General features: G+C 46.0%; 1 protein-coding gene across 1 annotated transcript in view; it reads right to left on the bottom strand.

Moving 5' to 3' along the window:
- Positions 1-26,946, bottom strand: part of PCSK6 (proprotein convertase subtilisin/kexin type 6) — a 193,292-nt gene that overhangs the window by 140,232 nt on the left and 26,114 nt on the right. Inside the window, exon 4 of the mRNA XM_017863382.1 lies at positions 2,244-2,348. Coding sequence (XP_017718871.1) covers positions 2,244-2,348 — 105 coding nt within the window. The remainder of the gene's footprint in view (positions 1-2,243; positions 2,349-26,946) is intronic.

The raw sequence follows: 26,946 nt of genomic DNA, 5'->3' as shown, positions 1-26,946 counted from the left end.
TGGGTCAATCAAGCAGCTCAGGTGCTGCAGAGAGGAGGCAGGTCGAGGGCATGGTGGCCCTCAAGCCCTCCACAGAGTCTGTCTCTGCTGCCTCAGACTGCCTTGCTTACGCACAGGTCTTCCACCCCCATCTTCATTGAGGACTCAGCAGCACAGATACCTGCTGGGAAGCTCTGCGTCACTCAGGCACAGGGTCCGGCACTCAGCAGGTGCCCCATTAATATTTTTGGAAGGAAGGGATGAGCAGTCAACCTGAGTACCTTTGAAAGTTTTAAGATAGTCACCAACAACAGAGGATACAGTCAAAACACAGATTAAGTCTCCTATTTCGACTCTGCCTTAGTTCTAACAATTAAGAATCTGCTTTATTAATTCTTGGAAGGCCTCATGGAAAGAACACTAAGAAATCCACGGTCCCCGTCTCTTCTCAGAGCATGCCTATGAGAGGGGCTTCCTGCATGCAAACAGCTTGCTTTCATTGTAACTATCCGCATGGTAGCAATTCAACAACTCAAAAGACTTCAGTTGAAGAATGAGGATGTTTCTTCACAAGGCAGATTAAGCGCTTGTTTAAAGTGAAAGTGTGGAGGGGTCCTGCATCGACCTCCTTCCTAGCTTAGAATTTCCTCCAAGATGACAGATGACAGTCTCCCAACCTCACAGAACTCACGCTTCCTCCGGGATCAGCCTATGCACCCTGTACAGAGGCCCCCTGCTGCTCAGTTTTCTACTGATCCACACTTCCCCAAGTGCCTCACTCTTTGGGAACGAACAACTACAATCTGGCTTTTTTCCTAGAGGATTAAATATACTGGCCCCTTTGAAAAACATTCCTTCATGTTCCATGGTGTAAGCACAAGTAGACGTAATCTCACCCCCATGTGATGGGGTGAGATGGTGCATGTAAAGTGCCCAAGCACACAGTCATCCCTTAGTAAACAGTTAACTCCTTCCCTCGCTATGAAGGAATAATGGAATTAGCACAATGTTTTATATCTGTCTCATTTGACTTATCCGTACCTACCTATCCATCCATTCATCCAACCATCCACCTATAAAACCAATCCAGAAATATATTCAAGACAAGTCTGCCTTTTCACAGCCCAGGTCCATGGGTGAGCTCCATGAGGACCACTTCCTCCATGAGGACCAATCAAAACCCTCACCATGCGATGCCCCCAGAGAAGGATAATTCAGACACAGAGCCCAGAGATAGCGCGTCTCTCCAACCAATTCCTGCTCAGTCAATACAAAAAGAGCCCTGACTGTCATTGAAGTAGGTGGGTTGGGGCAACACCAAGAACCCATTTTTCCATAAAAACTTTACTGTAAGTGTTTTCTGGAAATAGCTGAAATAGTATAGTGCACCGGTTAGGGAGCCCAAACAAACATCTAGCACATAAATTAACTTTTAAGAGAAGATGATTTCTGTGACCTAAAACTATGATTTACCAATGACCTCCGTTCCTTGTTGGGGCTGCTACTGCTTCTCACGTGAACTTCATTTTCCTTCTCAGCACTCATCGCCCTGTGATATATCACATATCTTTCTATTTCCTGCTTCATTTTCTGTCAGCCCCGCCGCCAGCTCCACGGGCCCTGGTGTGGACAGAGCCAGCCGCATGGCAGATACTCCAAAAATACCAAATAATTGAATTCATCAGAGGCTCACTTGGCCATCTTAAATTTTTAATCTTGACAAGTATCTGTTGATTGGTATTTGTCAAACCTTAATTTCAAGTCTATACAGAAAGGAAATATAATTAACCACCCAATAAATATGGATTATATTACAATTTAACATGTTAGCTTCTTTTCAAATCACACTTGTTTTAATCCTGAAGATCATGTGAATCTTTGAGGAAAAAATGTCAGTTTTCAAATTCATAGTAATCATTAACATACATGTTATGGCAACCACAAATACATCCACCTGCCTGATCTCTAATTTCATTATTAAAATACTTGCTTGAATTGCTTAGAGTTTTTGTTTTACAGATAAGATTCATATATGTATCTCCTGTAATTATTGTATTTTGTTGATTTTAGAATGCTGAGAGATCTTCACTCACATGATTGAGTTCAGATGGTCTGATATGTAGCTACACCTGTCTTGTTGTATTTAAAGTGAATGTGGAAAACTCATGTCTATCCAGAATCACATTAAAATCCAGACTCTGCCATTTTTAGGACTGTAGACCCAAACCCTCCAGCCCTTAGGAAAGCATTCTGACCATCTGTACCTGGGGGTCCATTCTGAGGAAGGTGTGAGGGCCTCTGCTACTCAAGGTCGATCTTTTAAAGGTTTTGCTGTGATAAAAATGGTAGTAATCTTCCAGGTTTCCAATCTGCAAGACAAGAAGCAGAATAACATCAATTAATAGTCTCACGAACAGCTTCCAAAATCTTCCACCCCACAAGAATCTCCCCCTTGTCTGAGGGGCTCATTCTTCCAGAGGAAACATACCCTCCACTGCACTGCTCCTCATATCTCTGGCATGTATGCAGTGTTTATAAACATGAAGGTGGATTTAGACACTCATTTTTAGATAAACAACACTAAGTCATATTTCCCATGGAGCACATACTCCACCACATCTCACGGTAAATTAACATCATTTAAAGTTTGGACTATCGTGGCCAAGATTTTTGGACAGAAATGAATGTTCGTTTAGAGCCAAGCATCCCTGAAGTAGCTAAGTTGGTGTCAAGTCAGGTCTACACCAAAACATTCATTTATAAACAAATTCCATCCTCTCCACCCCATGGGTAAACTGAAATATCGAAGAATGAACACTCACTCTCAAGTGCAATGGGACAGCCAAAGAAAACACGTGGATCCATCTGCTTGGGGATTGTGAAAGGGTCAGACGAGAACATCTAAACCCCCGAGGTGTCCCAATTTTCTGCCAGGGGCAGTTTGTCAGGACAGATTTCAGCTTGAGGACCGGATGGAACCAATAGCAGCCCTGTGGCCTAGCCCCTGACCTTCAAGAAGGGCTGGCCCTCACTGTAGCACCAGCTCACCCTCACATCTGACCAGGCTTGAGCATGGGGACATTATTATTGGAAGCCTGCTTCTTGGCTGTAGAGAGGTGCTAGTTGATCACCATCCTCCAAAAATGATTTTAAAATCAAGATGGATTAAACATCATATAGACTCTCAAGTTGATCTTCTCAGGCTAAACCATCCTAGTTTCTTTTCCAGCTTGATTAAAGGGTAAATTTAAGACTAATGGTCCTCTACAGCAGTTCTATATGATGATTACAAACATGGGTTTTGAGTCAGAACAATTTGGTCCAAACCCTCCCTACCTATCCACCAAGATTAGCCACGTGACCTTGGGCAAGGATATTTGACTCATGGGAATCTCAATACCTTATGTGTAAAATGGGGATAAAAGTACTTACCTTTAAAACTTAAGTAGGACTAAAGTCTACCCGACTCACAACTCCTTGGCTGCCCCCACCTCATACATAGCCATTTAGTCTGCTATGGTCTGACCTCAACAGAGTTGACTGGCCCAGGGGAAGACCTGGAGGGACTTGGATACTGTGAGTGGCCATTTTCACATCTTTGCACAAGAAGATAAGGCAGGAGTGCAAGAGAAAGCCTCCGAGCCCCTTTACTACCCTTCAGTTCTCCTTTCCAGCAATCCTGGTAGCCTGGGTGTCTCCTGTTCTTGGGTTTAGGAGACACCACTTTGTTCCGAAATAAAGAACTCCCTTTTCTACTTCAGCTTGCTCCAGTGTGTTTCCGTTGCTTACAACCACAGAACATCAAATACTAAGACAGTCATGAGGAATAAATAAGAATCACCTATATAGAGCCTAGTTTAGTGCCTAGAACCTAGTGGGCATTCAACAAATGCTGGTGGTCCTGGGAGCTCTCTCTCTGGCTCCTCCACTCCCCTCTCTGGGTCTGGGTTGCTTTAGATTTTAGCCAAATCCAGGTCTGCATCTAATTTGACCCCTTCCCTCTGGGTGACCTGGGCTTACCCTCTCTGTTTCCTTATGAGACTAACAACCACCACCCTGAAGGGTTGCTCCAAAATTTGAATGAGGTAGGTATGTGTGAAAGAGCTAGCAGAGACCCAACAGTAAGGTAGTAAGTGCTCGATACACTGTTTCCTGCAATTCTGATTCTCACATTTTTCTGCCATCATAAACCTCATTATTTCTGCCCTATTTTCTCACAAGCACTTTTATTTTCTTCCTACAGATAAGTCACCTTGCTCACTTCTTCAACAAAGTTAATTGCCACATGTATCAAAAGGCTGCTCCTCACCCACACTAGAGCTGTTATTTAGCAACAGAGGCAATCATGGAGTCTCAACTTGCAGCAGTGTTTAATCAACATGTTTGCTTATAAGCTGCCACCATCCCTGGGAGATATTACATAACTTTTGGTCTTTTAACTCTGGGCATTCAAGTCAATTCCGTTAGGGACATGGAGAAACTAAGAGTTGAATAAAACTTGCTGGCAAAGAAGCAGACTAATTACAGAACTGTTGACTCTTAGCAGGCCCATGGCAGGGTGGCCCTGGAAGCCAGTCAGGGCACACCTGGCCTTTGAATGGCTAAGCCAGGCTTGGGGCAGCCACCTTTCCCCTCAAAGGCCAGTCCCAAAGCCATCCAGCCCCCTGCCCCGGGGCCGCCATGACCATCCTTTGCAAAGGCCCCAGGGTCTGGGCTGATGTGAACTGTTCTCCATGAACGATCCAGGAAAGGCACAGACAGTCCCCAGAAAGCTGACCAGTCCAACCACCTCTGGAGGCAGCAGTGGCCAGAACTCCATTTGTTTGGACACTTACGTCCTGCCTAGCATGAGAGCTGGGGGGCTGGGGAGGGATGCTCCCACTGCAGGGGAGAAGGGGACACCAGCCAAGGCTGCCCTTTCAAAGCTAGCTGCAGAAGAAGCTGGAATCATACAACATTTGTCTTTTGTGACTAGCTTATGTCATTCAGCATGTCCTCAAGTTTCATCAGTGTTGTACCATGTGTCAGAATTTCCTTCCTTTTTAAGGCTGACTAATCTTCCATTATCTGCATACCTCACATTTTGTTTATTCATTCATCTATTGATGGACATTTGGATTACTCCCACTTCTTGGCTACTGTGAATAATGCTGCTGTGTACAAATATCTGTTCATGTCCCTGCTTTCAATTCTTTTGGGTATATATCCACCTACTGTTTTTTGATAAATTTTCTTGGAACATAGCCACACCCACCCTTTCCCTGCTGTTCATGGCTGCCTTCCTACTACAATAGCAGAGTCGAGTAGTTGCAACAGAGATCCTAGAGCCCACGAGGATAAAATAGTTCACATGTGAACTTTGAAAAAGAAAAGGTTGCCAGCCTGTGATGTACAGCATTTGCTGCTGAGAGTATCTGGGGAGTTCACCAAAGTCTCTGATGTCAAGCATGGGTTCCCTAGGTTGGGAAGTGGCGGTCCATACACTGAGTGACTCTGCTGATAAACAGGTGTGGCTGCAAACCTAGACCTTCAGCATCTCATTGAGTCTCTGAGCCGTGCTTTTCCCATAAACCTCTTGTCAGATGCTCCAAGAGGCCCCATCCTTCTGTCTGACTCATGTGATCCTGCCCTCTGCTCTCCCCTCGAAACATTAGGCATCAGGTCAGGAGTGTGAGGTTTTCATCACGGGCAAAACCAGTGAAAGAACCAAGGACGACACAGCAGGAGGCAGGGACAGCTGCCCAGGAACACAGGCCCATTGAACACAGGCCCAGGAACTCAGCCCGGATGATGCTGCATTTATGATACAGCCATCGCTGTCTCTCCTCCCCACTCACCTAAGCCCTTCTAGGCTTCTCACCTGACCTACCACAGCAGGGTCCACCCCAGGTAAGAGGAAGTCCTGCCCCTCCCCAATGAGGGAGGCTGTTCCTTCACAACTCTGGGTGCCTTCATGGGGAAGGGGGACAGGATTTGAGGCTTTGAGGCCCCCAGGCTCACACAGGGTCACCTGTGGGGATGTGGCCACTGGCCTGGTTCAACATGAAGGACACCTGGCTGCCCTCTGGCCCTGACTCACAGATTAGGGTGTGAGAAGGACCCACAGAGATGTCCTCATTTCACAGATGAGTAGACTGAGGCCCAGGGAGGTTAAGACTATGTCACACTGTGGGGCTCCCAGTTCCTAAACCAGCAGCCTCCCCATTCTGCTCACAGACAAGCAGGTGACAAAATTTGATACTAAATGACATACAGATACACAAGTAGGGTTCAAAATGATTGCCACACTTTCAGGACCTCTTCAGGGTCAAATGGACAGGGCTGGACTCGGGAAGGGGGCAGCCTAAAGACAAAATCCCAAATAATCCTCCAGGGAAAGTGAGGTTCTTTTTTTTTATCTGGCATTTCCCCAGATGGCAGGTGTTCCTCCCTGCTCAGCAGCCTGGACATCCTGGGTGGCTGCTGCTTGGCTGTGGCCTCAGACACTGTCCACACCAGGCGCTGGCTCTGCTCCTGTGCTCACAGCTAATTGACTATGCACCACTTCTCCAGCCAGTGCCTGAGCAGCTGCCTTTATAATCAGGAGTGGTGGCTTCCACGGATTGTCACTATTGGAGGGTCCTGGCAGCCTCCTCCTTCCCTTGATTATAGAGAGGCGCTGCCTCCACCATCCCAGGCTACTTCCCAGTCCTGCTCAGCCCCGTGTCCTCCCCTGACCTCCATCTGCTCTTCATCAATGAATCTGACTGCTAGTCTGCAAGACATTGTTTTTTTAATGTCATAACATAAATTTAAATATGTTCTTGTTCTCTTTCATGCCCATGATATATTCACAATGAATTAATTAGAGCCCGTCTCGTGCACCATTCAAGAAAATAAACAATTTGCTGAATACAGGATGCTCATGTTCCTTTACTCAACATTGATAGGTGATTATATGCATTACTTGATAAAACTGGTAACATCGTTAAAACGTCATTACAAACCTTGCTAAATGTTCTTGACCAGAACAATGGGAGAAATGAGATCAAAGAACTCACAGTGAAGAGAGTTTAATGTAGTGTAATACTCTTTAAAAAGATGATCTGACATTTAAAAAAAATATAGGTAATATGTGCACATGACATAAAATAAGGAAGGTACAAAAGGGTATAGAGTTAGTAGGGAACAGCAATCCCCCCTTCTTCACCGGTCCCCCAGCCAGGGTTCCTCACTGTTGCTGAGTGCTCCTGGCTCATTACAAGAGCAGCTGATGGTTGCCAGGCACACGCCCCACTTCAGGCAGCAAGCTTGGAGTTCAGATGAATGAATAAGTTTGATTTTCATAACAACTGTAAGGGGTAGATGTTATGACTGTCCTCCTCTTACATATGGGGAAACTGAGGCACGGAGCAGTGAAATTGTTCAAGATTCATTTAGTCAATGAATAGTCAGGATTCTTCACTGTTGAACCTTCTGCCTCTTGGCACAGTTAAGACTGTAAGTTGCCGGGGGGATTTCAGGCACCTTGGTCCTTGTCCTTTGCAGCAGGTTCTTTCCTGGAGAACCAGTACCCTCAGCATGTGTGCACTTTCCTTCATTTCAATAAGGAAGTCACGGGAGATCTATATTATGTTTCTCGTACATATTATTCCATTATGTCCGTAAATGAGTATGTGCGCACATGTGTGGATGTATAGAATGTGTGAGTGCTGTTGTACACATGTGTACACATATGCAGATGTGTGTGTGCGTGCATATGTATATGGATGTGCAAGTGTTTGTATACAGATGTATATATATGTATACAGTCATGCCTCAGCATCAGTGAGGGACTGGTTCCAGGCCACCCTGCAGATACCAAAAATTGACAGACACTCAAGTCTCTGATATAAAATGGCATCATATTTGCATACAACCTACACACATCCTCCAATACTTTAAATCATCTTTAGTCTACTTATAATACCTAATACAATGTAAATGCTATGGAAATAGTTGTCATACTATATTGTTTAGGGAAAAATGACAAGAAAATAGTTTATACATCCACCATACATTTTTTTTCATGTTTTTGACCTGAGGTTGCTTGAATGTATAGATGTGGAACCCATGAATAAAGAGAGCCAACTGCATATGTATTCAGGGGTGTGTGTGTGTGTGTTTGTGTATATACATGTGTATATACATATCCAGGTATGTGTGTTTATGTAAGGTTCATAAACAAATGACTCTGAAACATACCAGGTGAGTCCTTGGTTTTCCCACAGTTCTCACATCCAAGTTAACCTCCTGGGGCCACTGCTGGGTTGCCCTAACTCAGAACCCCAGATCTCTGGCTCGCCACCTTGGTACACGTCAGATTCAGCTGAGTAGCCTGAGCAACCCCATGTGGGTGTGGGCTTGGCTCCAGATGGATGTTCTGGTTCCAGAGGTCTGAACAGCCACTGGGCACGTGGGTTCTGAAACTCCCCCCCCCGAACCCCCGAGAGAAGCTGAGCTGTATCCAGGAACTGTATCAGATACCGAGAAGGCAGGCCCAGAAGGCTGTTTCTTCATTTCCTGCCAGCCAATCCCGGGTCCTTCCAGGCTCAGCTCAGCATCATCTCCTCTGGGGAGCCTCTCCCGCCCAAGTGGGTTCTAAGCACATTGCTCCATAATGGCTGAGTCCTCCAGGGGCTGGGCAGGTCCGCACCATCTTTATCCACTGGCTCCTGGCAGGACCCCTAGGTCAGCACATAACTTCCACCACACCAGAGCAGAATCAACAACACTGTGCACCCTCGCCATCCTGCACCCCAAACCTTTCCTCTTGAGGCATTCCTTGTCTTGGTAAAAGCCAACACCAAACCTTCCCAAAGTGGGCTCTTACATAGCTCCCAAACCCACTCCCCACACCGCACCAGCCCTACTGCAGGCAGCCCCATCCCTCTGCTCGGACCCTCGCTGGCCTCTTAGTCTCTCTCGTACCACTGCACTGACATTCCCACCCTGATTCCTTCTTGTCTCAGAGGGTACATGACCAGCCAGGACCCCTCTCCAGCCACAGGCCTGGCCCTGCCCACACTGTCCTCTTTTGTCCAGTGTAAGGGGCCCTGCCCTCACTCACTGTTTCATGTCCCTGTGCTTGCTCAAGTCCCCTCACACCTACAAGACTAACTCCTACTCTGCTTTTAACCATCACCTCAGCTGTCACTGACTCCAGGAAGCCCTCCCAGACCTCCCAGGCCCTGTCTGCCCAGACATAGCTATCATACCCTTCATCCTCCTTCCCTCCACCATAAGCCTTCAAGGGCAGGAGCTACATTGTCTGTCAATCCTTGGGGCCTGGTTGTGTCTGGAACACAGAGGAGCTTGAAATCTGCCTAGTGAAATGAACAGACTTCTGTCTCCAAATAACACTGGAAGGATACACAGGTCTCCCCTCATCCCACCTGTGTCCAGCTGTCCAGTGAGGCCCCACGTCCAGAGGCGGGGTGAACGTGACCCCAGTGCCTTCTGGCCCAGGCTCTGCTATCCTGTCTTTAAGCTCTCTTTCAGTCCCTGTCCCAGGACAGCACTGAGGTTGGGAGGAGGCTAACAAACCAGGCAGACCACCTGCCAGCTATATGGTCTGGGTAAGACCCCCACTGGCCTCTCTGGTCTGAGGACTTGAGGCAGGCAAGGCCCAGCCGGGCACTCCCTTCAACTGGCCAGTGCCCTTCATTCATGGCATGCACCAGCCATGAGAAGAACTCTTGGGCACAGGTGTGGACGAGCAAAAGCGGTTTGCAGGGAGGGTCACATAAGGGGGGAGTAGGAACCAGCACTAGGGGACAGGCCTGGCCTGAGGTTTACAGAAAGGGCCTCCCCCATCATGTCTTTTCTTTAAATGCGAGTGTAGCTGGCTTCAAACAAGATCTCAGTGGGTGCTGCAAGCTCGGGTTCACTCTGCCAGAAAAGACTTCATGTTTTTTGAAGATCCTGAGGAATGGAGGAGGAAAGCCCAATCTACTCTATCATGTTTAATTTGCAGCAAAGTCATCGAGAAGCACGCCGAATCTACCCCAAATGACATCAAATAGTTCCAAAGGTCCATCCACCCACTCAACTCTCCAACGGACGTGACTGCAGACACAGGTGCAGTTCGTAGCCCTTGAGCAGGCTGCATTGTTGGTGGGGGTGGGTTGGCTAAGTGCATACTTTGGTAAGTCTGCAAAACCCCACCCCACCTCCCCAGGCCAGCCCAGCCAAACCCTGCCACACAGGAACAGCTGATAAGCAGCCACGGAATGTCTCAATTCAAGGCCTCAGTGATGAATGGACTGTAGATGAGGCTTCTGACTTTGCAAAAAAAACACTGTACTTTATCACTCCCAAAGCCTGCCCTTGGCTGGAAACAGATGTTCCAAGCCCCGTCCGCTCCACAGCTGCAGCGTGCCTGCTTCCGGAGCCGCTTGTCTGTCTTCAGGGCCGGCATCTGCCGAGGGCCTTGGCTTTCTGGAAAGAGTCTATGTCTAAAAGTCATGGTCGTCTGAGTTCAGTTATATAATGTTATTGATCCCAGTTGGTTCGCTTAAGAAAAACACAACTAATTAGACTCTATAAAAACCTACACACTAAATTAATTCTGTATCGCTCTAGTGACTTCCGCCTGAAAAAAACGTTATAAATATAGATGACCACTGGACCTATATTTAGCCAGCACTGGGTTACCTGGCATTTATAATTAAGGAAGTCCAGAGAGAGAGAGAATGGACATTTTGTTGTTATTTCTTAAAGCGTTTTTTAAAAACTGCTTCCCATTTCAGTCACATATACACATAGCAACATTCTGTTATTGCAATAATTACAATCCTGACCCAAGTTAAGATGATTGCACAATTTCCCAGTCTCCTAAAATTACTTTCTTCAACACATATCCACCCAAACTATGCAATTAAGCTGCTCAACATCCTAAAAATTCCTGAGAAATCATTAATTTTTACTTAGCAAACTTCATTTTTCTCTTCCCTTAAGTCGCCAAACCAAATGGTCTGGCTTCGGATGGGAACGCTTAATTTCTACATGTGGCCTCGGCCTATATGTTCAATGTCTACAAAGATCTACCTGAAAAAACTCTAAAATCCTTACTTTGAATATCTCCATTTTAAATTATTTCCTGGTCAAAGGTTTCTTTATGACTGTCTAGAATTAGTTGTTTTACCAGATTCCTAAATCCAATGCCTCTTGAGTATTCATTTTGTTTGGTTTTGTTTTAATTTAAAATAAACAATAAAACTCTTCTTTTTCCTGAAAAATTCTATTCTAAAGCCATCATATGGGGAAGAACATGGTGTGTGTGGGGTGGGAAGATCTGGGGTGGCCTGGAACAAGGCATGGCTGGAACCCAGAAGGAGGGAGCCCACACTGGGGAAAGTGGAATCGGAGCCCATGGGGCCTATGGGTGGGAACAGGCTACTCTAGATGTCAGAGTCTAGGCAGATAACCAGGGTGTCCACTCAGGGAAAGTGAAGACAGAGGACATGGCAGATTGGTTACCCACACCGGACAGAGGGAATATGTTACTACATTAGGGGCCATTACAATTGATAAGAGACCAATGGTAATTCCCTGGTGTCTGTGGCTGCACTGCACAGTTCTGCAGAGATAGTGCTTGTTTATGCGAAGGACAAACTGGAGCACTGGGACTGATGGGTCCGGGGTCACTAGTTTCTCTGCACTGGGTCAGACCAGCTTTGCCCTGTGCATTCAGTTTTTCTGTAAGTTTGTGACAGTTTCAAAAAATTGTAAAAGAAATTTTTAATTGTAATAAAACAAGGTAACCAGACCTTTTAGCCCCTTTTCCAAATAAAGTTTAAAGAATGTATGGTCTAAACTGAAGACAAAAGCTCTTTCATGCTGAGAAGTAGTGACAGACTGCTTCTCAGAGCTGCACCATTCCTTCCTCCCATCAAAGCAGGGCCCATGGGATCCAGGAATTATTTTGTAAAAGAGACAGAAAGAAAATGAGGTGTATTTCAAGGGCAGGTGACCTCTGGGGTAGGGAGGCTGCTTGAGGCCTGGCCCTGCCCCATGTTCCCAGGGCCCATACTTCACCCCCAGGCAGAGCACATGCCCCTGCTCCCTGCACGCTGCCTCTGTGCAGCTGATGTGTTAGTAGGAATGGATTTGAGCCACATCTCCCTGCTGCCCGCTAACTTCCCTGTGCCATGTATGGTCTCTCTAGTTGGGTGAGGTACCCCCGATGCCATCAGGGCCCAGCCTGGGACCCCATGGTAGGGAAGAAGTGAGTCTGTGGAGACTCCAGGAACCCAGAAGTACAAGATCTCCTGAACTCCTCCAGCGAAGCCAGCATTCAGATCTGACATGCGCTCTCCCGAGTTTTTAATAATGGCAACTCATTGTACATGTTACCACCACTCTGTAGCCTGCCTAAAACATGCCTGCAGGGTACAGGCAGCCTGTCGTCCTGGAAAGTGGCGATCGAGACACTTGGTTCAGACTTTCCCAACTTGAGGAGGCCCACTATTTACTTTATTTTTTCTGAATATGCGAGAAGTAGGGGGTGCCTTATCCTCAAGAAAGTCTCATCTAGAGGATTCGCCAGGGGAGAGAGGCTCCAGTACAAGTCCACGTCTGCTCTCAGCACAGAGCAGCTCTGCTCCTGAAGAGTGGACTGTGTCTGTGACCTTGAGCACCAATGGCTGTGCACAGCACATGTGGGCAGTCTGCTTACATCATGGATCAGAGAACAAAGCTACACTGAGCACCCAAGGCAGTCAGGGGGAGCCCATCTGGCTCCTGCCTGTCCCCCTCCTGGGCTCCCCAGAAAGAAGGGTCAGTGCTAGGCTGCAGCTCACGGCTACTTAACCAAGGAAGGTCATGTTGGAGGAGGCTACAAGGTTTTTTAAAATAAGATTTTGTCTTTATGAAAGAAATGTTGGAAATTCAAATTTTTAATATCTAAAACACCATCACTTGAGAGCAGTTATCCCAAGGGAAATCAAAAGGAATTTTAGAAAACTAATCTTCAAATTTTCACTTAAAAATATATACTCCCTGTCGCTGAAAGATGTGAAAACAGGGTTCTGAACAGATATCTGCATACCCGTGTTCATAGGAGCATTTTCCACAAAAGCCAAGGGGTGGGAGTGACCCAGGTGTCTGTGACTGGTCGAGTGGATCAACAAAACCTGGCATGGACACACAATGGAATATGGTTCAGCCTGAAAAAGGGAGGAAACTCTGATGTGTGCTACAACATAGATGAGCCTTGAGGACACCGTGCTCAGTGAAATGAGCCAGGCGCTAAGGACGAATACTGAATGATTCTCTCTGTATGCGGTACCCGGAATGGTCAAATTCATAGAGACAGAATGCAGTTGCCAGCGGCTGTGGGGGAGGGAGGAGTGGGAAGGTAGTGTGTAAAGGGTACAGAGTTTCAGGCTGGGCACGGTGGCTTCTGCATGTAATTCCAGCACTTTGGGAGGCCAAGGCGGGCAGATCACCTGAGGTCAGGAGTTCGAGACCAGCCTGGCCAACATGGTGAAACCCCGAATCTACTAAAAATACAAAAATTAGCCGGGAATGGAGGCGTGCGCCTGTAATCCCACCTATTCGGGAGGCTGAGGCAGGAGAATTGCTTGAACCTGGGAGGCGGGGGTTGCAGTGAGCCAAGATCATACCACTGCACTCTAGCCTGGGCAACAGAGTGAGACTCCATTTCAAAAAATAAATGAATGAATGAATGAATGAATGAATGAATGAATGAATGAATAAATAAATAAATAGGTACAGAGTTTCAGTCTGTGAAAATGAAAAAGTTCTGGAGATGGACAGTGGTGATGGTTGCATAACAATGTGAATATACTAAATGCCTCAAACTATACACTTACAAACAGATAAGATGACATATTTTCTATTATGTGTATTTGACAATAGCAAACAAATAAACAAACAAAAAACTGTACTCTGCATTCTGTTCCCACCTTTCCTACCTCTCTTGTGTCACTCAGGATGCTGGGACCATGGCTCCACTGTGCCAGCAGCATCTGGAGGCCTGAGAGGGAGAAGGCATAGCCAACCCCAAGGCATAGCCAAGCACGGCAGTGCTGCCCAGCAGTGATTATTAACAGCTCTTAGCTCCAGGCAGCGCTTCCCATCCTTGGCCCCTCTCTATTGTGTGGTTTCCCTTAAAGAGAACAAGGACACAGGAAGGAGGTGGCGATGATCTCAGGGACAGCCAGAGTCACCTGACTGGGACTGACAGTCATGGGTGGTGAGAGTGTCAGCCAAATACCATGCAAGCTCAGCTTCCTTTTATCCTGGAGCCTATCCCAAGTGATGGCTTCGAAGACCTGCTGACCAGGTGGCACAGTGACCAAGCTCCTATGCTGACCTTGTGACAGCTTGACCTGCTGAGATCGGCAGCTCCCAGTGCATGAAGATACAGAAAACTTTCATTCAGCTGCATCAATGCCCCAACTCAATAACACCAATTAAAAACAGACATAGAGAAACATGCACTGTCATTCTGCTTCTGTGACTCAACCCCACGCTGGTAATTAAAAATGAAGAAGCTACTGATGAGGCGGCTGTCATGATTTCAGCAAAATACAACTGAGGGACACCCTTTCCCAGTTGCAAAACATATCTTGGCTTGTAAACTAAAAATAGACTTTGTGCAATTTTCATACAGCTCTTTTAAAATGGCATTTTGGACTTTTCCTGCAAGCTGTGTGCTAAGAAGTCAGGGGACCAGGTCCCAGCCCACCTCTACACCCTTGCTGGCCCCAGTTTCTACTGTATCAGGGGAGGCGCTACATTGCTTTTTCTCTCCATCCCATTTGCACTAACATCTGTGGCTTATGGAATATTTGCCAACAAATGATTTCAACAGAACTTTCATACTCAAAGTAAAACCTCAGCAGCACTAATTTACAGATGAGAAGTAATTGCTTGAAAGGAGGGTAGGAGAAGACAGATCATCCTATTCCAGGGATGGAAGGATGGATGGTCCCCTCCGTGGCTGATTCAATAAGACTACACGTAACAGCATCTTATAAACAGGGACTTGGTGAAGACCCACCCACAGTGACGAGACTCTGTGCAGTCACTGTCCGTGCATTTATCAATAGTGACACCCACCCTGACTCCTGGGCATCTCCAACCATTCCTTCCTCTTCTGTCTGGAACCCATGTCCTTGTTTTCTCAAGCCACTGCAGGTCTCCAGAGGCGTCTGTCCATTCCCTCATTCCTTCCCTCAACAAGTACCTGGGCAGCTGCTCGAGTCACGTATTTTAGACATGAGGGACCCAGAAGGGCCCACATGGGCCTAGGGCCTGGATCCAGGGGAGAGGCTGATAGAAGCGAGTATGACACAGCAAGATGAAGGAGCCACATAGGAAGCCACTTTGCCTACCAGACTGTCAGAGGGCATAACAAGGAATTGCAACCTGCCAGATGCACCCCTAGATAAAAACAGGGACCTGCATTTTTAGAGACTGGAGTCCTAGCAGTGGAGAGAACATCTTCTCTACTCATCTTTCAAGGCAAGAGGGAGCCAGGGAGAGAAAGGGGGAATACACAGGATGAGGATCAAAGGGAGGCAAGGAGGTAGCAATGAAGGGACCCTAGGCCTCGCCTTGCACAACCAAGCATACTCCAGAGGGAGTATCAAGATCTCAACTCGGGCCAGGCACAGTGGTTCATGCCTGTAATCCCAGTACTTTGGGAGGCCAAGGTGGGCAGATCACCTGGGGTCAGGAGTTCGAGACCAGCCTGGCCAAAACATGGTGAAACCCCGTCTCTACCAAAAACATAAAAAATTAGCCGGGTGTGGTGGCACACACCTGTAATCCCAGCTACTTGGGAGGCTGAGGCAGGAGAATCACTTGAACCAGGAGGCGGAGGTTGCAGTGAGCCGAGATCATGCCACTGCACTCCAGCCTAAGCAACAGAGTGAGATTCCATCCCCCCCGCCACCCCCCTCCCCCCAAAAAAATCTCAACTCAGCAGTTGAGATCTTGGGCCTTGGAGCCAGAGACCACCCAGATCTGAATCCCAACTCCTCTGTTTAAGTGAAAACGATCTCTGAGGAGCAAGTTCCTAAATTTCTCTTCAGCTTCCCTTTCCATGCATTGGGATTAGCAGCATTCCCCTTGCCCAAGGTTTCTGGGGGCATAAATGAGGCGTGATGCATATGGAATGCTCGGCTCAGGGCCTGGCACACAGGGAACAGCTCCAGCCTCCCAGGGTGCAGGCTGGTCAGCTGGCTTTTTTCACAGTATTTCTTAAAGAAAGGAACAAGGTGGCAGCTCACTTCGTGGGGGAAAATGGATTGCAATAAAGTTAGTTGCAAAGTTAGAGAAATCTCATCTGCCCTTTGATTTCAATTCTTAAAAATATATAGAGTATTTCTTTATATATATTTGTGTCCCCTGTGTGGGGAAGATAATCGCACCTAGCCAGAGCCACAAAGGGCCAAGGTGAACAATACAGGGTGCAGGGCAGGTGGGAGCCGAGGAGCTATGTTGGGGACAGTCCATACACAGGCAGCCCTGGCCACCCCTCCAGGTGTGCAATACTACTCATGTCTGGCAATCCATTTTCTTGAAACTAACTTATCTCTTATCCATTTACTTTTACCAACTCTTAGAAAATGAGCCTGCACTATCTGTCCAATTCCAGACTGAAACATTTTTTAAGTCCAAAACTTCTGATTTTGTAAAACACATTCTGGCCTTATGTCATCTCTTATGCTCACATTCCATCTGATATTTGCTCGCCCCCTACTAGAGCTGACATCTGATGTCTCCAGTACCCTCTCAGACGGCTGCCGATGGTACATTCCCTCCAGAGGTGGAACTGGGTCCAGCCATGTTTTAGGTGGCTTGCAACAAGGTGGTCAGACCCACTCATCCTGCTCTCTCAGTGGGCTCGATGGCTGTTCTACTCATGCTGGGCTGTCAGGCAAGACACAGTAAAGACCTATGTGGCTGTCATGTGCACTATCTCAGTTAATAACCAGCAAGTTCACCCAACTATTTCTGGGTGGGTAGGCACAGGTCATGGTGATAGGAATGTGAAACCCAACTCCAAGGCTGTGTGGTCTCTGCCCCAGTGGGTTTGAGTCTCTGCAGCAGTCAGCACACATGTTGAAAGAGGTTTCTGCAAGGCTTTGAGCTGAGGCACAAACCCAAATGCCGGAGAGACCCCAGCTGAGCAATGTGGCCCAGGCTATACACAGTCACTGGACCCCAGTATGACCCCGTTTCTTAGGAGGGCCCTTGGTACAGACTCCGGCAAGGCTCCTGACTGTTGTTTGCTCACCATTTACAGACCATCGTCTGTCTCCAGGGATTGTGCCTTGCTCTCCCTTTCACCATGTGTCTTCCCTCCAAAGGAAACAGACCCCAGCACCCGAAGCATGTCGGACAGTCCCAAAGGCTCCACATTCCCAGCAGATTGGCTCCTTGCTCCTTCCAAAGATTCCCATTCTGCTCTGTTTCTCCCCAGTGGCAACCACAGACACAAACTCTGTCAATCATTCACGCTCTCAGCGACGCCTCTAATTACTCACAATGCCATCTCTCTAACCTCTTTCTTGAATCCAGGCTAAGTTTAGCAGTTTTGGGTATAACTCTGTCAGCTTCTACCTAATTCCTTCACATCCATCTTACTTGGAAAAAACAAACTGCCTTCCATTTCATTTAATGACCGTGACATCCCGCAAGCGTGCTGGATGGGACTGGATTTTACTACTGACAGCTGTAGGACTGCGGTTCGTGAGCCACGTGTTCAGACAGAAGGGGTGGGTGTGTGTGTAGCTTCTCTCAGCCAAGGGTGAAAGGCTTCCAGACAGAAGACAAACCCTCTCCAGGCCACCTCTCCTCACCCAGCCTCACTGCTAGCTCAGCCCACTGAGCCCTTGGGAATCCCTATTATATACATACATATATTTTAAAGTCCCAAACAAGTGAGAAACTCCTGTGCACTTTTGATACTTCCTCACACACTCTTGGCTTAGCTGAAAGCCCCTACGTGCCCGCACAGGGAATCATGTGTGTGCTGGCTTCCTCCATCCTGCTGCCCAGCTCTAAGTGTCCAGACTCTCCCTTTCACTTCCTAGAAACATCCTGGGTTGCACAATAAATTCTGTGGCCACAGTAATCCTACCAGGAAAGGACGAATCCAGGCCCACCCAGCTCTCACGGCTTGCTCCGTGTCTCCTCTCCCTAAGTCCACACCACCTGCTGCCACCAATCCCGTCCCCCCGACATTCCTCACTGCACTGTCATTGGGCTCCCCCTCCTCCATCACCATTGTGCCATACCTCCCAGGTAACTGACTCTGCTGACACCCTGATTCCTGCCCTGTCCCTTCCATCCCAGCAACTGTGAACACAGCCCCAGCCGGGCCCCTCACCAACAACCCTCCCTCACCATGAAGCCTCTCACCCACGCTGACATTGGTGGTTCCTGGTCCTCCATCCATGCCCCTGCCACTGGGTCCTCCAACCCCCTCAGTCCCTTTAGACAGCTGTTTCAACCATGCTCTCCTTAGAACCCTAGACAGCCCATGCTCCCACCTTCTGAAACATTTTTAAGTCGTAAACTTCTGATGTTATAAAATGAGTTCAGGCGTTACATCATCTCTTAGATTCCCAGGTGTGTAAAGAAAAATTCACCTCGAGGGAGAGAGATGTGCGTTAGGTTCTATGAAATTCCATCTGATGTTTGCCACCCCTTCTCCCAGGCTCCACACTTAACGGAGGGCCTCCTCACCACACAGCCACATGGCCACCACTATGCCCCTGTGAACCCTCACACAGGTCCTTCTCCTGCCCAGGAAGACCCCCCACGATGGCCTGGGCCTACCCGACCCCATGCCTCTATGTCCTCCTCTCTATGGGCTCTCTGTCGTCTCCCCTCAGAAAACTCTCTCGGGCCTCTCTCCTAAAGAGGGGACTTTCCCAGGGTCTCTGGTCCCTGCCCCAGCATTTTCCTGTCCTCTGGCCCTCTTTCCAGATGCGACACCACTCCCTGGCCTTCCTTCACCAGTATTATGCTGTCCCCTCTGCCCAGGCCCCCTGCCTATCTCCATCAAGCCAAATCTTCCTCACCCTCCAGGGCCAGCCCAAACACCTGCTCCTCCTAAATAAGCTCCCTGATTCCAGGGGCCATAAGGGACAGAGGGAGCAGAGAGCCACCTAGACAAAAAGCCAATAGCAGTGGAAAGGGTCTTAGTCACTCAGTCAAGAGGTGTAATCCAGCAGACTTAGAACTCCACATCCAACAACAGAGAATAACATTTCTCTCTAGAGATATAGAACGTTTTCAAAGACTGACTCCAGTACCAAGACTTCAAGCACACCCTCCAAATGTCAAGGAACTGATTTCCAAGAAAGCATGGTCTCTGGCTGTAATGCAATTAAGTCGGAGGTTAACAGGGCAAAGAAAGATTTAAAATGCCACACATTTGGAAATTCACAAACACATGTTTATATAACTCATGGTAAAAGAAACCATCATAATTGGGATTAAAAAATACTTAGAATGGAATAATAATGAAAATACTATTTAGGACAACTCATGAGCATTAGTGGACATGACCCCGGAAAAGATATGTGCAACCTGAGGTGTTCACAGCAAGAGAAATGCTGAAAATTCATAGGATTAAGCATCAAACTACAAAGTTAAAAGAAAAAAAAAAATGAGAAGAAGGTAATACAATTAGGACCAGAACTCCATAAAAGTAGAAAACAAATTTACAATAGAATTTAAAAAGCCAAATGCAGTTCTTTAAAAATCTGGCAATATAGCCAAACCCATGGTACCACTGATAAAGAAAAAAATTAAGGCCCAAAGGAATAAATAACATGATAAGTGAAAAAAGGATGTAACCGCAGATCAAGCAGAGGTTTAAAAACAATAAGGAAACACTACCGATGCTGTTACACTCATAATTCTGAAAACACAGACCACATTAAAAAATTCCCAGAAAATTATAATTTATGAAACCACTAACTAAAAAACAAACACAGGACTTGTCAAACTTTCCACTAAAGAAATTGAAATAGGGCTTAAACTCCCGTTTCTCTCATACAGAACAGGCGTAGACAGTTTTACAGGTAAGCTCTACCAAAATTTCAAGGTATAGACCATCCCAGTCTTAAGCAAGCTCTTCCAGTGAATAGAAAAAGCAAAATTGTATGAGGCCAGAATACTTTAATCCTAAAACAGACAAAACAGTATAAGAAAGGGAAACTCTAGGTCCACTTTCCCCATGAATATAGAAGCAAAACTCCTAACTAAAATGTTAGAAAGCCAAATTCAGCAATGAGGAAGAAAGATAGTCTGCCATGACCATGGTGAGTTTATGCCAGAAATGTAAGGATATTTTAGCATTAGAAAATCAGTAAGTGTAATTTTTACAGTAGCAGAATAAAGAAGACACAGGAAAAGCATTAGATAAAATTCAAAACCCATATGATTTAAAACTCTTCGCAAATTAAAACAATAAGGAAACTTTCTGAATTTGTTAAAATGGCATTTACAAAAAAACAAACAGCAAATATCAGTATTAATGTAGAAACACTGAAAGCACTCCCTTTAAAAATCAAGAACAAGATAAGAATGCCCAAAATCAATGCTTTTATTCATCATTATACTGAAAGTTCTAGTCAACAGCCATGATAAATAAATAAGTGGCTTAAAGATTGATTAGGGAGAGATAAAACTACAATTATTCACAGATGATATGACTATCTACATAGAAAACCATATCAAATCTATGGTTTCCTATGGTTTACATAAAAAATAGACAAATTATTGGAAAAAATAAGGGACTTTATTGAAAGGTGGCTGGATGTGAGACCGATCTAAAAAATCAACTGCATGTCTATATACCAGCAACAACTATTGGACACTTAAGATACCTATACCTTTATCAGAGATGTGTAAATTGTGTATATAGGAATTTACAAACTTTACTAATACTTAAAGGAGACCTAAATAAAGAGATACCATGCTCATGGATAGGAAGGTCCCACATGATAAAGATATATTAGATAGATAGATAGATATATTAAATAAAATTTCAGTCAAAATCCCGACAGTTTTTGTTTTGTGGAACTTGTCAAATTGATTCAAAGTTAATATGAAACAACAAAGGGCCAAGAATAGCCTAAAACTCCTGAAAAAGAATAAGACTTGCCCCACCACATATCAAGCCTTATTATGAAGATACAGTACTGAAGTCTGTGAGGCACTAGGTCAGAGACAGACAAGTTTAACTCATGGAACAGAAAAGGGAGACAAATCTGTGTGCAAATCTGGATGTTCTGTATGCAAATACAGAACTTGATTTATTGATAGAATATCAGTGTTGAAAGGAGGAACTAATCCACTGATGATGCTGGGAAAAGGTGGTCATTCACATGGGAAAAAAAGAAAATCCCTACTTCACATCAAACACAAAACAAATTTGAGCTAGATTAAATACTTACGTGTGAGAAGTAAAACTAAAACTTTTAGGAGGACGTCCGAGAGTAGGTTACATATCTTCTGTTTGTCTCTCTAAATCCACTTTCCAATTTCCTCCACCTTGCTTTCGGCCCCAGGCACATGGTGATGGGGCCCAAGTTGTGAAGAAACGGCACCAGCTTGCAGGGCAGCAGCCCCAGGAGCAGCCTGGGAAGGCTTTGTGCAGAGGAGGGCTGGTTTCCTCCTACATATTGGGAGAGTTGTCTCTGCAGATGGTGGGTGAGAGCTCACTGCCAAAACCACTGTCTTTACTGCCCTGTGGACACTTCTTCCCCACATTCCTAAAACTGTAAGAGACCTGGAGGCGTTGAGCATCAATGACTCTTTGACTCAGGAATCTTAAAAATCACACACATGAGGGCCTTCTGGTTGGCTCCTTTGCCCTCTGGCTGTCGGTTGGTTTTGGAAACGGAAAACTGGGGGAGACGAGAGGTAGGTTGGGAGGAGGATGAAATTGGCTTGTTTTCTCCCCTGCCCTCTTCTACAGAGTAACTTCTGGCTGGCTGTGTTTCTCCCTGAATATCACTGCTGTATCAAGGAGCCTTGTCAACACAACCTCTCCTTCCAGGTTCCATCAACATTCTCTCCCCTCTTCCTTTGGGGCCAAGGGTTGAAACAATTCTGCTGCTAACAGTTCCTGGTGGTTTCTCTGAACTCTGCGTATGCCTTGGGAACTGGTCTAGTAACCGTCCTCCAAGTGCTCTACTATGTGCCCTATCTTTCCTGCTGAGACCTCCATTCATAAAGTAATTGTTGCTGAAAGTGCTCTTCAAATAGATTCTCACAATGGGATTCTGGGATTAGGTTGTTCATGTATTCTGGGAGCACTGGGATAGTTGCCTTTCTGGGTGTGAGTGTGTGTGTGTGAATAAGGATAATCCACAGCATTTTGAATTATATGCAAAACCACAGCATTCATGATTATACATGATGCTGGCAGTCCCATCAAACGAAGTGCCGGGGAGTTGGGGTACGGGGTGCCCACTGGGAGAAGAGAGGGTGTGGTAATAGTGCCTAAAGTTGTGAGGTCAGGTAGAGTCTTCTTATGTCCTTAGCATATACAAGGACATAATCTTATATATTAAGCACATATATAGGAGCACATATAGAGAGCATATATAAGAAATTGAAAGCTATAAACATTCAACTAATAATACACAAGGAGAACCAGAAGGCCCCTATGGTAGCCCCATGGTGTGATTTTTAAGATTCCTGAGTCAAAGAGGCATTGATGCTCAACACCTCCAGTCTCTTACAGTTTTAGGAAGGTGGGGAAGAAGTATCAGTGGGGCAGGGAAGACAGTGGTTTTGGCAGCGAACTCTCTCACCCACCATCTGCAGAGACAACTCTCCCAACACGTAGGAGGAAACGGCCCTCCTCTGCACAAAGCCTTCCCAGGCTGCTCCTAGGGCTGCTGCCTTTCAAGCTGGTGCCCTTTCTCCACAGACTCACCCACATCCTGCTCCACCTGGGCCCATAAAACAAAACAGATCCCGAGGCACAGGAGATGTGTCAGAAGGAGATGTCCACTGTGTGGGGGCAGGAGCCTGGGAGGTGGGTTCCAAGGGGGACAAAATGTAAGTAGGTCATATATACCCACACATGAGGACAAAGTGGTTCCCTCACAATTTGGTCATTTAATGTGAACCCTGAACATCGAGGGGGGTGGATAGTCTACAAGATTGGCTAATCCAAGTCTAGAATTAATAAAAACCAATCGCTGATGAGGTCAATATGCTGGACCTCCCGGACATCCTGCGGAGCTGTGGTTCTCCAGCCCCAGACTGTTTATTAAAGCCAGATTGTTGGGCCCTCTCCCAGAGTCTGTGATCGAGCAGGCTGTGGTGGGGTCCAAGGATTTTCATTTCTAACAAGGCCCCAAATGTAGCTGCTGCTGGTCTGCTGGGAATGCAGGGAAATGGGAGGCTGGAGGGATCTACTGCGTGACACCTGTTAAGCCACCTGACCTACACTCCCTGGGGAGGCCTGGAGGCTGGTCTTCTCACCAAGGGGTTAGGAAAATGCCTGGGGGAGGGGCAGCGGCCTCCTAAAGAACTCCACGGAGGCTGTCCTCTCTATCCTGCAGGTGACAAAGGGATGCTCCCACAGCACCAGGTTCCCACTCTCCACGGGAACTGTGGGATCCTGGGTAGTAGAGGCCAGCGGCGGGCATACCAGCATACCAGAGTGATCACCTAAGCAAGGGGACGGAGGGCTACTCTGTGTACTTGACTTGCAGAACCTGGGGAGAGGCTCCAAGATGAAAAAGAGGGGAAGCCTGATCAGATGCCGCTTGACACACAGAAGCTGGACCTACTGGGTCTGCTGAGCAGAACCATACTGGGGATTCGCAACATCATCCAGTGTCCAGACCAATGACGGGTGACTGGGGCCCTTTGAGAAAGAGCCCTGCGAGGGGCAATCAGCATGTGTGGGGAGCCTGTTCTCACTTGCCAGGTTGCTGTGTGCTGGGGACAGGGAGACACACTAACCTCCCATTGGCTACTAAACACAGGCCCCGAACCCGCACTGATTCTACAGCCCTGATGTGCTACCGAGACACACAGGTCCTGAGCTGGGTGGAAACAGAACATCTTGTTCTGCTCATGGAAACAGGCCCATCTGATGGTGCACCCAGTGCAGCTCAGCCCCTCCTGAGGTCATTCCCCAGCTCCAGAGCAGAGCGTGCAGACACACCCAGGAACGACTGAGGCTCCACTCTGGCTCTGAACTGGTGGGATGAGGGCTATTGGAAGAGGGCAGAGGGGCCACCTGATGCCTTCTGAGATGCTGACTGGCACTAGAGGAGATCTTTCTGACCTTGGGGTAGGAAGGATTTCTTAAACAAGAACAGAGGAAGCACTAACCATGAAAGAAGACATTGGTATCATAAGAGATGGGGCAGTGAGGGGGAGAAATTGGTAATGTTCTAAGGTACCTGAACTACACGTGATGCTACATGGTATTATTTCAAGGTGGACTTAAGTCAGTTAAAAGTATGTATTATATTGTAATCTTTAAGGAAACCACTAAAAAATTTTTAAAAGAAGTATAATCGATACATTAAGCAAGGAGATAAAATGGAATCATCTAAAAGGCTCAATTAAAACCAGAGAAGGCAGAAAGGAGTGGGGTTGGGGAGGGGCAGGGGTGCAAAGAACAAATGTAACAAATAGAAAAGTTACGAACATGGTAGATATTAATCCAACAACACCAACAATCACTTTAAATGTGAATGGTCTCAATACACCAATCAAAAGACAGAGAATGTCAGAGTGGATTAAAAAAACAATGTTTGTGCTCCAAAGGACACCATCAAGAAAGTGAAAAGACAATCCATAGATGGGCGACAGTGACTGCAAGTCACATATCTGATAAAGGACTCATATCTAGAATATACAACAATAAAAGCCAAATAAACCAACGAAACATGAACCAAAAATCTGAGCAGATCGTTCTCTAAAAAAAGATACAAATGACCAATAAGCACATGAACATATGCTCAACATATTTAGCCTTAAGGGAAATGCAAACCACTCCATCTACGAGATGGGTACAATAAAAAACGACAGACAATAACAAGCGTTGATGAGGATGTGGTGAAATTAGAACCCTCAGACATGGCTGGTGAGACTGTAAAAGGGTGGAGCCCTAGCCTGGCAGTTTCTCAAAAATTTAAACATAGAGTTGCCATATGACTCAGCAACTCCACACCTAGATATACTCCCTAGAAAAATAAAAACATATGTCCACATACAACTTGCACGTGAATATCCACAGCAGCGTTATTCACAATAACCAAAAACCTGGGAACAACCTAAATGTCCATCAGTTGATGAATGAACAAACAAAATGTTGGTATTTCATTACAGTGGAATATTATCTGCTGATAAAAATAATGAAATATTAATACATGTCATAAAATGGATGAACCTTGAAAACATGCTAAGTCAAAGAAGCCAGATACAAAAAGACCCTATATTATTGTATGATTCCATTATGTGAAATGTCCAGAATGGGCAAATCTAGAGAGACAGAAAGTAGATGAGTGGTTGCTTAGGGTTAAGGGAGTAGGGTAGATGGGGAGTGACTGCTAATACAGGTATGGCATTTCTTTCTGGGGTGATGAAAATGTACCAGATTGGTTGCAGGGACAGTGGTACAACTCTGTGAATATACCAAAAACCACTGAGTTGTATGCTCTAAGTAGGTGAATCCTATGTGAATTATAACTTAATAGAATTGTTATTAAAAGGGAAGAAATTGTTATATACAATTATGTAAAAGTTAACTCTCCAGTTTAATCAGAAGACACCCATACAGGTAAAAAAATAATTCATAAACTGGGAAACACTGTTTCTCACCCCTGTAACTGACAACGGATTCATACACAGTATATGTACACCCAGTAATCCCAATTCTAGGTACATACCCCAAAGAAATGCTGGCATTTGTATACTAGCGGTCTTGCACAAGGCTGTTCTTAGCAACGATTCTTTTTTTTTTAAGACAGAGTCTCGCTCTGTCACCCAGGCTGGAGTGCAATAGCACGATCATGGGCTCACTGCAACCTCTGCCTCCCAATTCAAGCAATTCTGCCTCAGCCTCCCGAGTAGCTGGGACTATAAGTGTCCACCACTATGCCCAGCTAATTTTTTGTATTTTTAGTAGAGACAGAGTTTCACCATGTTGGCCAGGCTGGTCTCGATCTCCTGACCTCAGGTAATCCACCCGCCTCAGCCTCCCAAAGTGCTGGAATTACAAGTGTGAGCCACCATGCCTGGCCAGTAACAATTCTTAAAAAAGAATTACAAACATGTCAGGAGAATGGACGGATACATTGAGATTTGCTGGTAAAAAACATTGTACAGCAGTGAAAGTAAGAGAACCACAGCTAAGCCGGGACTATAGCCACACTGTGGTTAAACCTTAGAAACATGATGTTCAACTGGGGGAAGAAAAGCAAGTCTCAGAATACTACACACAGTACATCATTCCTACAGTGCTCAAAACCAAAACTAAGCAAGACATTGTTTAAGCACATCTATCCCTGAGATACACAAGTCACACGGACAGTGGCTTCCTGTGGGAGCTGAAGGTGACTGGAAGGTGGTAAGGTGTAAGGAATGCCGAGGTAATACCGGTAACAGTCTAGTCATTGGACGCGGTGACTTCACAGGTTCTATTGTTATACTTTGTATAACTAACAAATATATTATGGGAAATATTTTATATGTGTCAAATAACAGATTTTAAATGTTAAACATGTTTTAAAGATAAAGGAGAAAAAAGTGTGGTGTCAGCTCTGGCTATTTCCCATTTCTAATTGGGATAAGTCATCTGAATGCTCTGTGCCTCAGTTTCCTCATCTGTGATGTGGAGATAGGGAAAGTACCTAGTTAGTGGGGTAGCAGTAAGTAGTAAATGAGATCAAGCCCTCAGAGCAGTTTCTTGCCCAG

The sequence above is a fragment of the Rhinopithecus bieti genome, unplaced genomic scaffold (assembly GCF_001698545.2).
Source record: "Rhinopithecus bieti isolate Rb0 unplaced genomic scaffold, ASM169854v2 scaffold_69980, whole genome shotgun sequence".
NCBI lineage: Eukaryota > Metazoa > Chordata > Mammalia > Primates > Cercopithecidae > Rhinopithecus > Rhinopithecus bieti.
The sequence above is the reverse complement of the archived record's forward strand: the minus strand, read 5'-3'. Positions and strand labels throughout refer to the sequence as shown.